The sequence below is a fragment of the Coregonus clupeaformis genome, chromosome 17 (genome assembly GCF_020615455.1).
Source record: "Coregonus clupeaformis isolate EN_2021a chromosome 17, ASM2061545v1, whole genome shotgun sequence".
In the NCBI taxonomy this organism is placed as follows: domain Eukaryota; kingdom Metazoa; phylum Chordata; class Actinopteri; order Salmoniformes; family Salmonidae; genus Coregonus; species Coregonus clupeaformis.
In genome coordinates this window covers 8,980,951-8,993,378 of record NC_059208.1, presented here as the reverse complement: position 1 = coordinate 8,993,378, position 12,428 = coordinate 8,980,951, and the positions used below count along the sequence as shown (strand labels likewise).

At 45.4% G+C, this 12,428-nt stretch overlaps 1 protein-coding gene across 1 annotated transcript in view; it reads right to left on the bottom strand.

The window, feature by feature from the left end:
* LOC121586552 (ubiquitin-conjugating enzyme E2 E2) overlaps window positions 1-12,428 on the bottom strand; it is a 42,541-nt gene that overhangs the window by 26,385 nt on the left and 3,728 nt on the right. The window contains exon 3 of the mRNA XM_041903316.1: window positions 10,458-10,508. Within this exon, the coding sequence (XP_041759250.1) occupies window positions 10,458-10,508 (51 nt within the window). The remainder of the gene's footprint in view (window positions 1-10,457; window positions 10,509-12,428) is intronic.

The following is a 12,428-nucleotide window of genomic DNA, read 5'->3' as shown; positions in this document are numbered from 1 at the left end:
GGTGAGGACAGACAGAACACACAGCCTTTGATAAACAGATGGTGGATGTTTCTACTCGTTGCACTATAAAAGGAATACAGTACAAATCAAGAGGGGAATTAGCCTTGTATCTTTGAATCAGTGGCAGTTGGGATGAGGGAGGATGATATTTTTATGAGCATGGCCATATTTATATTACAGCATATTGGATGACTGTTGTGCTGATTTACAGAAATAATATAACTGGCCTTCTTGAGACTAGTTGAGTATCTGGAGCATCAGCAATTGTGGGTTCGATTACAGGCTCAAAATGGCCAGAAACAAATAACTTTCTTCTGAAACCCGTCAGTCTATTCTTGATCTGAGAAATTAAGGCTATTCCATGCGAGAAATTGCCAAGAAACTGAAGATCTCGTACAACGCTGTGTACTACTCCCTTCACAGAACAGCGCAAACTGGCTCTAACTAGAATAGAAAGAGGAGTGGGAGGCCCCGATGCACAACTGAGCAAGAGGACAAATACATTAGTGTCTAGTTCGAGAAACAGGCGCCTCACAGGTCCTCAACTGGCAGCTTCATTAAATAGTACCCGCAAAACACTAGTCTCAACGTCAACAGTGAAGATGCGACTCTGGGATGCTGACCTTCTAGGCAGAGTTGCAAAGAAAAAGCCATATCTCAGACTGGCCAATAAAAATAAAAGATTAAGATGGGCAGTCTGAGATATGGCTTTTGCTTTGCAACTCTGCCTAGAAGGTCAGCATCCCGGAGTCGCCTCTTCACTGTTGACGTTGAGACTGGTGTTTTGCGGGTACTATTTAATGAAGCTGCCAGTTGCTCCCCTGTAGCTCAGTTGGTAGAGCATGGCGCTTGCAATGCCAGGGTTGTGGGTTCGTTTCCCACGGGGGGCCAGTATGAATGTGTGCACTCACTAACTGCAAGTCGCTCTGGATAAGAGTGTCTGCTAAATGACTAAAATGTAAAATGTAAATAATGGGCCTCTGTATGCCTATGTAGATATTCCATAAAAAATCTGCCGTTTCCAGCTACAAGAGCCATTTACAACATTAAGAATGTCTACACTGTATTTCTGATCAATTTGCTTTTCTTTCGAAAACAAGGGCATTTCTAAGTCACCCCAAACTTTTGAATGGTAGTGTACATATATGGACAAGCAATGACAGAGCGGCATGGACTAAGATACAGTAGAATATTATAGAATACAGTATATACATATGAGACGAGTAGTGCAAGATATGTAAACATTATTAAAGTGACTAGAGTTCCTTTTCTTAAAGTGGCCAGTGATTTCAAATAGGCAGCAGCAGCCTCTAATGTGCTAGTGATGGCTATTTAACAGTCGGATGGCCTTGAGATAGAAGCTGTTTTTCATTCTCTCGGTCCCAGCTTTGATGCACCTGTACTGACCTCGCCTTCTGGATGATAGCGGAGTGAACAGGCAGTGGCTCGGGTGGTTGATGTCCTTGATGATCTTTTTGGCCTTCCTGTGACATCAGGTGCTGTAGGTGTCCTGGAGGGCGGGTAGTTTGCCCCTGGTAATGCGATCGGCAGACCGCACCACTCTCTGGAGAGCCCTGCGGTTGCGGCGGTGCAGTTGCCGTACCAGGCGGTGATACAACTCGACAGGATGCTCTCAATTGTGCATCTGTAAAGGTTTGTGAGGGTTTTAGGTGCCAAGCCAAATATTTTCCGCCTCCTGAGGTTGAAGAGGCTCTGTTGCGCCTTCTTCACCACACTGTCTGCGTGGGTGGACCATTTCAGTTTGTCAGTGATGTGTACGCCAAGGAACTTGAAGCTTTCCACCTTCTCCACTGCGGTCCCGTCGATGTGGATAGGGGGGTGCACCCTCTGCTGTTTCCTGAAGTCAATGATCATCTCCTTTGTTTTGTTGACGTTGAGTGAGAGGTTATTTTCCTGGCACCACACTCCCAGAGCCCTCACCTCCTCCCTGTAGGCTGTCTCATCATTATTGGTAATCAAGCCTACTACTGTTGTGTCATCTGCAAACTTGATGATTGAGTTGGAGGCGTGCTTTGCCACGCAGTCATGGGTGAACAGGGAGTATACAGTGGGGAGAACAAGTATTTGATACACTGCAGATTTTGCAGGTTTTCCTACTTACAAAGCATGTAGAGGACTGTAATTTTTATCATAGGTACACTTCAACTGTGAGAGACGGAATCTAAAACAAAAATCCAGAAAATCACATTGTATGATTTTTAAGTAATTATTTTGCATTTTATTGCATGACATAAGTATTTCATCACCTACCAACCAGTAAGAATTCCGGCTCTCACAGACCTGTTAGTTTTTCTTTAAGAAGCCCTCCTGTTCTCCACTCATTACCTGTATTAACTGCACCTGTTTGAACTCGTTACCTGTATAAAAGACACCTGTCCACACACTCAAACAGTCTCCAACCTCTCCACAATGGCCAAGACCAGAAAGCTGTGTAAGGACATCAGGGATAAAATTGTAGACCTGCACAAGGCTGGGATGGGCTACAGGACAATAGGCAAGCAGCTTGGTGAGAAGGCAACAACTGTTGGCGCAATTATTATAAAATGGAAGAAGTTCAAGATGACGGTCAATCACCCTCGGTCTGGGGCTCCATGCAAGATTTCACCTCATGGGGCATCAATGATCATGAGGAAGGTGAGGGATCAGCCCAGAACTACACGGCAGGACCTGGTCAATGACCTGAAGAGAGCTGGGACCACAGTCTCAAAGAAAACCATTAGTAACACACTACGCCGTCATGGATTAAAATCCTGCAGCGCACGCAAGGTCCCCCTGCTCAAGCCAGCGCATGTCCAGGCCCGTCTGAAGTTTGCCAATGACCATCTGGATGATCCAGAGGAGGAATGGGAGAAGGTCATGTGGTCTGATGAGACAAAAATAGAGCTTTTTGGTCTAAACTCCACTCGTCGTGTTTGGAGGAAGAAGAAGGATGAGTACAACCCCAAGAACACCATCCCAACCGTGAAGCATGGAGGTGGAAACATAATTCTTTGGGGATGCTTTTCTGCAAAGGGGACAGGACGACTGCACCGTATTGAGGGGAGGATGGATGGGGCCATGTATCGCGAGATCTTGGCCAACAACCTCCTTCCCTCAGTAAGAGCATTGAAGATGAGTCGTGGCTGGGTCTTCCAGCATGACAACGACCCGATACACACAGCCAGGGCAACTAAGGAGTGGCTCCGTAAGAAGCATCTCAAGGTCCTGGAGTGGCCTAGCCAGTCTCCAGACCTGAACCCAATAGAAAATCTTTGGAAGGAGCTGAAAGTCCGTATTGCCCAGCGACAGCCCCGAAACCTGAAGGATCTGGAGAAGGTCTGTATGGAGGAGTGGGCCAAAATCCCTGCTGCAGTGTGTGCAAACCTGGTCAAGACCTACAGGAAACGTATGATCTCTGTAATTGCAAACAAAGGTTTCTGTACCAAATATTAAGTTCTGCTTTTCTGATGTATCAAATACTTATGTCATGCAATAAAATGCAAATTAATTACTTACAAATCATACAATGTGATTTTCTGGATTTTTGTTTTAGATTCCGTCTCTCACAGTTGAAGTGTACCTATGATAAAAATTACAGACCTCTACATGCTTTGTAAGTAGGAAAACCTGCAAAATCGGCAGTGTATCAAATACTTGTTCTCCCCACTGTAGGAGGGGGCGGAGCACGCACTCAGTGTTGAGGATCAGCGAAGTGGAGATGTTGTTTCCTACCTTCACCACCTGGGGGCAGACCGTCAGGAAGTCCAGGACACAGTTGCACAGGGCGGGGTTCAGACCCAGGGCCTCAAGCTTAATGATGAGCTTGGAGGGTACTATGGTGTTGAATGCTGAGCTATAGTCAATGAACAGCATTCTTACATAGGTATTCCTTTTGTCCAGATGGGATAGGGCAGTATGCAGTGTGATGGCGATTGCATCGTCTGTGGATCTATTGGGGCAGTAAGCAAATTGAAGTGGGTCTAGGGTGACAGGTAAGGTAGAGGTGATATGATCCTTGACTGAGTGCTATGGGGCGATAGTCATTTAGTTCAGTTACCTTTGCTTTCTTGGGTACAGGAACAATGGTGGCCATCTTGAAGCATGTGGGGACAGCAGACTGGGAAAGGGAGAGATTGAATATGTCCGTAAACACACCAGCCAGCTGGTCTGTGCATGCTCTGAGGACGCGGCTAGGGATACCGTCTGGGCCGGCAGACTTGCGGGGGTTAACATGCTTAAATGTCTTACTCACATCGGCCATGGAGAAGGAGAGGCCACAGTCCTTGGTAGTGGGCCTCGTCGGTGGCACTGTGTTATCCTCAAAGCGGGCGAAGAAGGTGTTTAGCTTGTCTGAAAGCGAGACGTCAGTGTCGGCGACGTGGCTGGTTTTCCTTTTGTAGTCCTTGATTGTCTGTAGACCCTGCCACATACGTCTCGTGTCTGAGCCGTTGAATTGCGACTCCACTTTGTCTCTATACTGACGTTTCGCCAGTTTAATTGCCTTGCGGAGTGAGTAGCTACACGGTTTGTATTCTGTCATATTCAAAGAATGGCCCGTACTGAAGAGCTCAGTGACTTTTAACGCGGCACCGTCATAGGATGCCACCTTTCCAACAAGTCGGTTTGTCAAATTTCTGCCCTGCTAGAGCTGCCCTGGTCAACTGTAAGTGCTGTTATAGTGAAGTGGGAACGTCTAGGAGCAACAACGGCTCCGCTGCAAAGTGGTAGGCCACACCAGCTCACAGAACAGAACCGGGGCGAGTGCTGAAGCGCGTAAATATAGTCTGTCCTCGGTTGCAACACTCACTACAGAGTTCCAAACTGCCTCTGGAAGCAACGTCAGCACAATAACTGTTTGTCAGAAGCGTCATGAAATGGGTTTCCATGGCCGAGCACAAGCCTAAGATCACCATGCGCAATGCCAAGCGTCGGCTGGAGTGGTGTAAAGCTCGCCGCCATTGGACTCTGGAGCAGTGGAAATGCGTTCTCTGGAGTGATGAATCACGCTTCACCATCTGGCAGTCCGACTGATGAATCTGGGTTTGGCGGATGCCAGGAGAACGCTACCTGCCCGAATGCATAGTGCCAACTGTAAAGTTTGGTGGAGGAGGAATAATGGTCTGGGATTGCGTTTCATGGTTCAGGCTATGCCCCTTAGTTCCACTGAAGGGAAATCTTAACACTACAGCATACAATTACATTTTAGACAATTATGTGCTTTCAACTTTGTGGCAACAATTTGGGGAAGGCCTTTTCCTGTTTCAGCATTACAATGGCCCCGTGCACAATGCAAGGTCCATACAGAAATGGTTTGTGGAGATCGGTGTGGAAGAACTTGACTGGCCTGCACAGAGCCCTGACCTCAACCCCATCAAACACCTTTGGGATGAATTGGAACACAGACTGCGAGCCAGGCCTAATCACCCAACATCAGAGCCCGACCTCACTAAAGCACTTGTGGCTGAATGGAAGCAAGTCCCAGCAGCAATGTTCCAACATCTAATGGAAAGCCTTCCCAGAAGAGTGGAGGCTGTTATAGCAGAAAAGGGGGGACCAATTCCATATTAATGGCCATGATTTTGGAATGAGAAGTTCTACGAGCAGGTGTCGACATACACTACATGGCCAAAAGTATGAAAAATATTAAAATCACACTCATTGCTTTTATCTCACAAAATACATATTGAAATGTTATATTGTTGTGTCAACATTTACAAACCAAACACTAGAAAACCCCACATGGGTTTATAGAAGACTTGGAGGGGAGCTTGGGCCTGTTTCTGTAAGAATGAACAAAACACCCCAAAGGGATTCTGTAAGAATGAACAAAACACCCCGAAGGGATTCAATACAGAAATCTACAATTCAAATGTGTGAGAGCTCTTCCTCACAGTGCTCTGTACTGAAAGATACCCCAGCAGCAGTCTGTGGCCAATTCTTCACTCATAGCTCTCACACACACCCACACACCTTTCTGAGGTGACCAACCTGCCGCTGCCTGACGCCGAAGTGAATCCATTCGTCATGAAACTGCTTTCAGAATGGACATCATTCAAATAACCCATTTTCATACAAATGTCATTTTCAATACAAATGTCTCCCCATGAAATCTCTTTTCCCCCTCTCCCTTTGGCCCTTTGTCAGTGAATATAATAGCATGCTTCATTGAGATTATCTATAGCTGGGGCCGAGGGCTACACCTCACGCTAAGAGAGGTATAACAAACACACTAACTGGGGAGAAATAGTTTTAAAACCGTGACGGGAGTGTTTTTAGTCATGAAGTATATTTTATCTCAATCACCCACACCTTCACCTTTTTCAGCTCATACAAACACTTATCTCTCCCTCTCTTACATACACACACATACACACACACACACACACACACACTTTACCTCCCCAAGGCGTCAGTCACTCCAACAACAAACGCTGACTCACCAAAGACCCACACAATGAAAACACACAGAAACCCTTGATTGACAGGCGTGTGTTTTAGCATCGTGGCACCCCCACCACTATAACTTAGTGTAAAATAAACTATAATTGCTTAGCCAGTGTTTGTGTGCATTGAAAAGGTGAACGAGTGCCTTTCCCAGCCGCGGGAGTCGGAGCAAATACAGCAACGGGCAAGCAACATTACTAGATTGATCCCAGTAGTGATAACACTGGCCAATCAGGTCAATCACTTCTCTTTCTACTCTTGCTGTGACTCACAACTCAGACAGCTCTGATAGTATTCAGACTTCTAATATTTTTCCACATTTTGTTACGTTACAGCCTTATTATAAACTGAATTAAATTGTTTTTTCCCCCCCTCATCAATCTACACACAATACGGCAGGTAGCTTAGTGGTTAAGAGCGTTGTGCCAGTAACCGAAAGGTCGCAGGTTCTAATCCCCGAGCCGGCTAGTTGAAAAAGCTGTCGATATGCCCTTGAGCAAGGCACTTAATCCTAATTGCTCCCGTAAATCGCTCTGGATAAGAGCGTCTGCTAAATTACAAAAAAAAAAAAAAAACATAGTGACAAAGCAAAAACTGGTTTTTAGAATGTTTTGCAAATGTATAATTCAAAACACCCGGAAATATCACATTTACATAAGTATTCAGATCCTTTACTCAGTACTTTGTTGAAGCACCTTCGGCAGCGACTACAGCCTTGAGTCTTCTTGGGTATGACGCTACAAGCCTGGCACACCTGTATTTGGGGAGTTTCTCCCATTCTTCTCTGCAGATCCTCTCAAGCTCTGTCAGGTTGGATGGGGAGTGTCGCTGCACAGCTATTTTCAGGTCTCTCCAGAGATTCAAGTCCGGGCTCTGGCTGGGCCACTCAAGGACATTCAGAGAATTGTCCCGAAGCCACTCCCGAGTTGTCTTGGCTGTGTGCTTAGGGTCGTTGTCCTGTTGGAAGGTGAACCTTGGCCCCAGTCTGAGGTCCTGAGCACTCTGGAGCAGGTTTTCATCAAGGGTCTCTCTGTACTTTGCTCCGTTCATCTTTGCCTCGATCCTGACTAGTCTCCCAGTCACTGCCGCTGAAAAACATCCCCATAGCATGATGCTGCCACCACCATGCTTCACCGTAGGGATGGTGCCAGGTTTCCTCCAGACACAACGCTTGGCATTCAGGCCAAAGAGTTCAATCTTGGTTTCATCAGACCAGAGAATCTTGTAGATCATCAAGGACATCAACCACCCGAGCCACTGCCTGTTCACCCCGCTATCATCCAGAAGGCGAGGTCAGTACAGGTGCATCAAAGCTGGGACTGAGAGAATGAAAAACAGCTTCTATCTCAAGGCCATCAGACTGTTAAATAGCCATCACTAGCAAATTAGAGGCTGCTGCTGCCTATTGAAATCACTGGCCACTTTAAGAAATGGAACACTAGTCACTTTAATAATGTTTACATATCTTGCACTACTCATCTCATATGTGTATACTGCATTCTATTCTATAATATTCTATGGTCTCTTAGTCCATGCCGCTCTGTCATTGCTTGTCCATATATGTATATATTCTTAAATCCCATTCCTTACTAGTTTTGTGTGTATTGGGTATATGTTGTGAAATTGTTAGATATTACTTGTTAGATATTACTGCACTGTCGGAGCTAGAAGCACAAGCATTTCGCTACACCCGCTATAACATCTGCTAAACACGTGTATGTGACAAATAACATTTTATTTTATTTTATTTGTTTCTCATGGTCTGAGAGTCTTTAGGTGCCTTTTGGCAAACTCCAAGCAGGCTGTCATGTGCCTTTTACTGAGGAGTGGCTTCCGTCTGGCCACTCTACCATAAAGGCCTGATTGGTGGAGTGCTGCAGAGATGGTTGTCCTTCTGGAAGGTTCTCCCATCTCCACAGAGGAACTCTAGAGCTCTGTCAAAGTGACCATCTGGTTCTTGGTCACCTCCCTGACCAAGGCCCTTCTCCCCCGATTGCTCAGTTTGGCCGGGTGGCCAGCTCTAGGAAGAGTCTTGATGGTTCCAAGCTTCTTCCATTAAAGAATGATGGAAGGCACTGTGTTCTTGGGGACCTTCAATGCTGCAGAAATGTTTGGGTACCCTTCTCCATATCTAAGGACAATTCCTTCGACCTCATGGCTTGGTTTTTGCTGTGACATGCACTGTCAACTGTGGGACCTTTTATAGACAGTTGTGTGCCTTTCCAAATCATGTCCAATCAATTGAATTTACCACAGGTGGACTCCAATTAAGTTGTAGAAACATCTTAAGGATGATCAATGGAAACTCCATTTCGAGTCTCAATGAATACTTATGTAAATAAGGTTTTTCAGATTTTTATAAAATTGCAAACATTTCTAAAAAACCTGTTTTCGCTTTGTCATTATGGGGTATTGTGTGTAGATTGCTAAGGATTTTTTATTTTTTTAAATCAATTTTAGAATAAGGCTGTAACGTAACGAAATGTGGAAAAGGTCAAGGGGTCTGAATACTTTCCGAAGGCACTGTATGTATGTATGTATGTATGTATGTATGTATGTATGTATGTATGTATGTATGTATGTATGTATATATATATATATATATATATAAGTATGTGGACACCCCTTAAAAAACTATCAGTGGATTCTGCTATTTCAGCCATACCCATTGCCATACCCATACAGCCATGGAATCTCCATAGACAAACATTGGCAGTAGAATGGCCTTACTGAAGAGCTCAGGGACTTTCAACATGGCACCGTCATACGATGCCACCTTTCCAATAAGTCAATTCATCAAATTCTTGCCCTGCTAGAGCTGCCCCGGTCAACTGTAAGTTCTGTTATTGTGATGTGGAAACGTCTAGGAGCAACAACGGCTCAACCGCGAAGTGGTAGGCCCCACAAGCTCACAGAACAGGACCAGCGAGTGCTGAAGCGCGAGCACGTAAAAATAGTCTGTCCTCGGTTGCAACACTCACTACCGATCGGGAGCTTCTTGAAATAAAATGTGTTTCCATGGTCGAGCAGCCGCACAGCTCGCCGCCATTGGACTCTGGAGCAGTGGAAACACGTTCTCTGGAGTGATGAATCACACTTTACCATCTGGGAGTCCGACGGAAGAATCTGGGTTTGGCGGATGCCAGGAGCACTCTACCTGCCCCAACGCGTAGTGCCGACTGTAAAGTTTGGTGGAGGAGGAATAATGGTCTGGGGCTGTTTTTCATGGTTCAGGCTAGGTCCCTTAGTTCCAGTGAAGGGAAATCTTAACGCTACAGCATACGATTACATTTTAGACGATTCTGTGCTTCCAACTTTGTGGCAACAGTTTGGGGAAGGCCCTTTCCTATTTCAGCATGACAATGCCCCCGTGCACAAAGTGAGGTCCATACAGAAATGGTTTGTCAAGATCGGTGTGGAAGAACTTGACTGGCCTGCACAGAGACCTCAACCCCATTGAATACCTTTGGGATGAATTGGAAAGCCGACTGCGAGCCAGGCCTAATCGCCCAACATCAGTGCCCAACCTCACTAATGCTCATGGGTGAATGGAACAAGTCCCCGCAGCAATGTTCCAACATCTATTGGAAAGACTTACCAGAAGAGTAGAGGCTGTTATAACAGCAAAGGGGGGACCAACTCCATATTAATGCCCATGATTTTGGAATGAGAAGTTTGACGAGCAGGTGTCCACATACTTTTGGTCATGTAGTGTATATTCATCTCACAGTCAGCCTAACAGACAGAAAAACCGCATTGTAAATGTAGGCAGCACTACAATAATGTATCTATCTGTATACCATTCATCTGACTGACTCAGCCAACACAGCACAGGCCCTTCACAATCCCCTTTCCTTCTATGTCATGCACAGCACAGACAGACAGAGTGCCTCAAGTGTCACAAACACATAAAACAGGCTCACACATGTACACACACGTGCACGGCCGCGCACACACACACACACACACACACACACAGACAGTCATAAAACAGCCAATCAACAAGCTCCTACCTGCAGTTAGGTGGCGGGTCCAAGGTTATCTCAGCCAGCTCCTTCTGAATCCTGGGGAAAGAGGTGGAACACACATGTTATGCACACATCCATTTTATACACAAACATCACACACAGATTATATACTGAGTGTACAGACTGACAAGGTGAATCCAGGTGAAAGCTATGATCCCTTATTGATGTCACTTGTTAAATCCACTTCAAATCAGTGTAGATGAAGGGGAGGAGACAGGTTAATGAATGATTTTTAAGCCTTGAGACAATTGAGACATGGACTATGGGCAAGACAGAAGATTTAAGTGCCGTTTAAACCGGGTATGGTAGTATGTGCCAGGTGCACTGGTTTGTGTCAATAACTGCAACACTGCTGGGTTTCCCAAGAATGGTCAACCAACCAAAGCACATCCAGCCAACTTGACACAACTGTGGGAAGCATTGGAGTCAACATGGGCCAGGATCCCTGTGGAACGCTTTCGACCCCTTGTAGAGTCCATGCCCCGACGAACTGAGGCCGTGTAATACGATACACACGCAGACGCAGACACAGACTAGCTAGTGTGTTATATAAATCCTGCCAATAAAATCAATCTGTAAGTGTACACACTGAATAACTCATTGATGTCTTAATGAGCTCCTAGAGTTGTGATTGAATACAGGAATACGTCCTGTCAGGCTATATCAACATTGGGATGCACTGTTGAATTCCTCACCTAGTTTAATGGGCCTGTGTAAATTGACATTGACGTCAGACAGGCCTTGCTAGGTAAAATAGTCATATCTGCTTTCTGGACAAATACATCGAGGCAGATTGAGATAAGGATTTTAATGACTCAGGGTGAACTAAATCTGATTTTGATTTAGTCCCTCTCTCCTCTCTCTCCCTCTGTCTCTCCCCTACTCTCCCCCTCTCTTTCCCTCCTCTTCTTTTCTTCCCTCTCCCCCTACCTCTCTCTCTCCCTTCCCCCTCCCTCTCTCCCTACCTGTTGGAAGTATTTTTAGAAGAATACATAAATAAACAGTGGTTTAGTTTAGTGAGTAGACGGGATCAGGGCAGTGATTTGCTCTGAAGATTTCAACAGGCAGGTGCATTTTTTTTTTACAATCTGTTACCTCACCGTCCATTAAGGCTGCAATATTCCACTCACACTGAGCCAATACTGACAATAGGCTACTCTCCAAGGGGTTGGAACAGAACCAAAAACTGGAAAATAACAACATTTTTAGAGGGGCAGAATCAGAACCAGGAACGAAAGTGATCTATACTGTTCAGGAACAGAACCGTTATTTTAAAAGCATGGGAAAAGGTTAATAATGTTATTTTACGTTCAGGGCACTTTTTTCCAGTCCCCCTAAAAAACGCAACAAAGCGCCTATGCAAAGCCCTCCCTCTGTCACTCAGAAGCGTATTCCAGTGTCTACCTGCCAGCTGGAGATCTTTGCCAGTGTGTGTGTGTGTTTAGGCTACCTGCCCCTCCCCCCTCCGAAGCATAGGCTACTGTAGCCTCAGAAATTAGGGAGAGATTTTTAATTAGAGAAGAATGAATTCACTTTTTCAATGTTAGTTAAGGATACTATAGTTATAACGTTTCACATTGGATTTATTAACTATAAATAGGTAAGCCGTGTTTTTACTTAAATTCTGGTGACGCTCTGCACACACAAGCTTGTTAGCTAGCTAGCTCTGGTCCAACGTTAAGCCAACTCTCGGGAAGTTCAAAGACATTCAAAGTTTCCTCCTAGAAGCCCTCCTCTGTAGGTATACTTCTGTGGGCCTAATAAAGATAATGCATGTCATAACAAGATGCCCAGCGCTTCAAGCCAAGCCTCCTCCTCCACCCTCTCTCACCACCCACAACATTTCAGTTGCATCTCGGGCCCTACACTTGTCTGTCCAATGCATGTATACAACTAGTTATAGCTTGCCCGCTCCATAGTAAGCTGCTCTATCCACACTGATTGGTGAAGTCATTT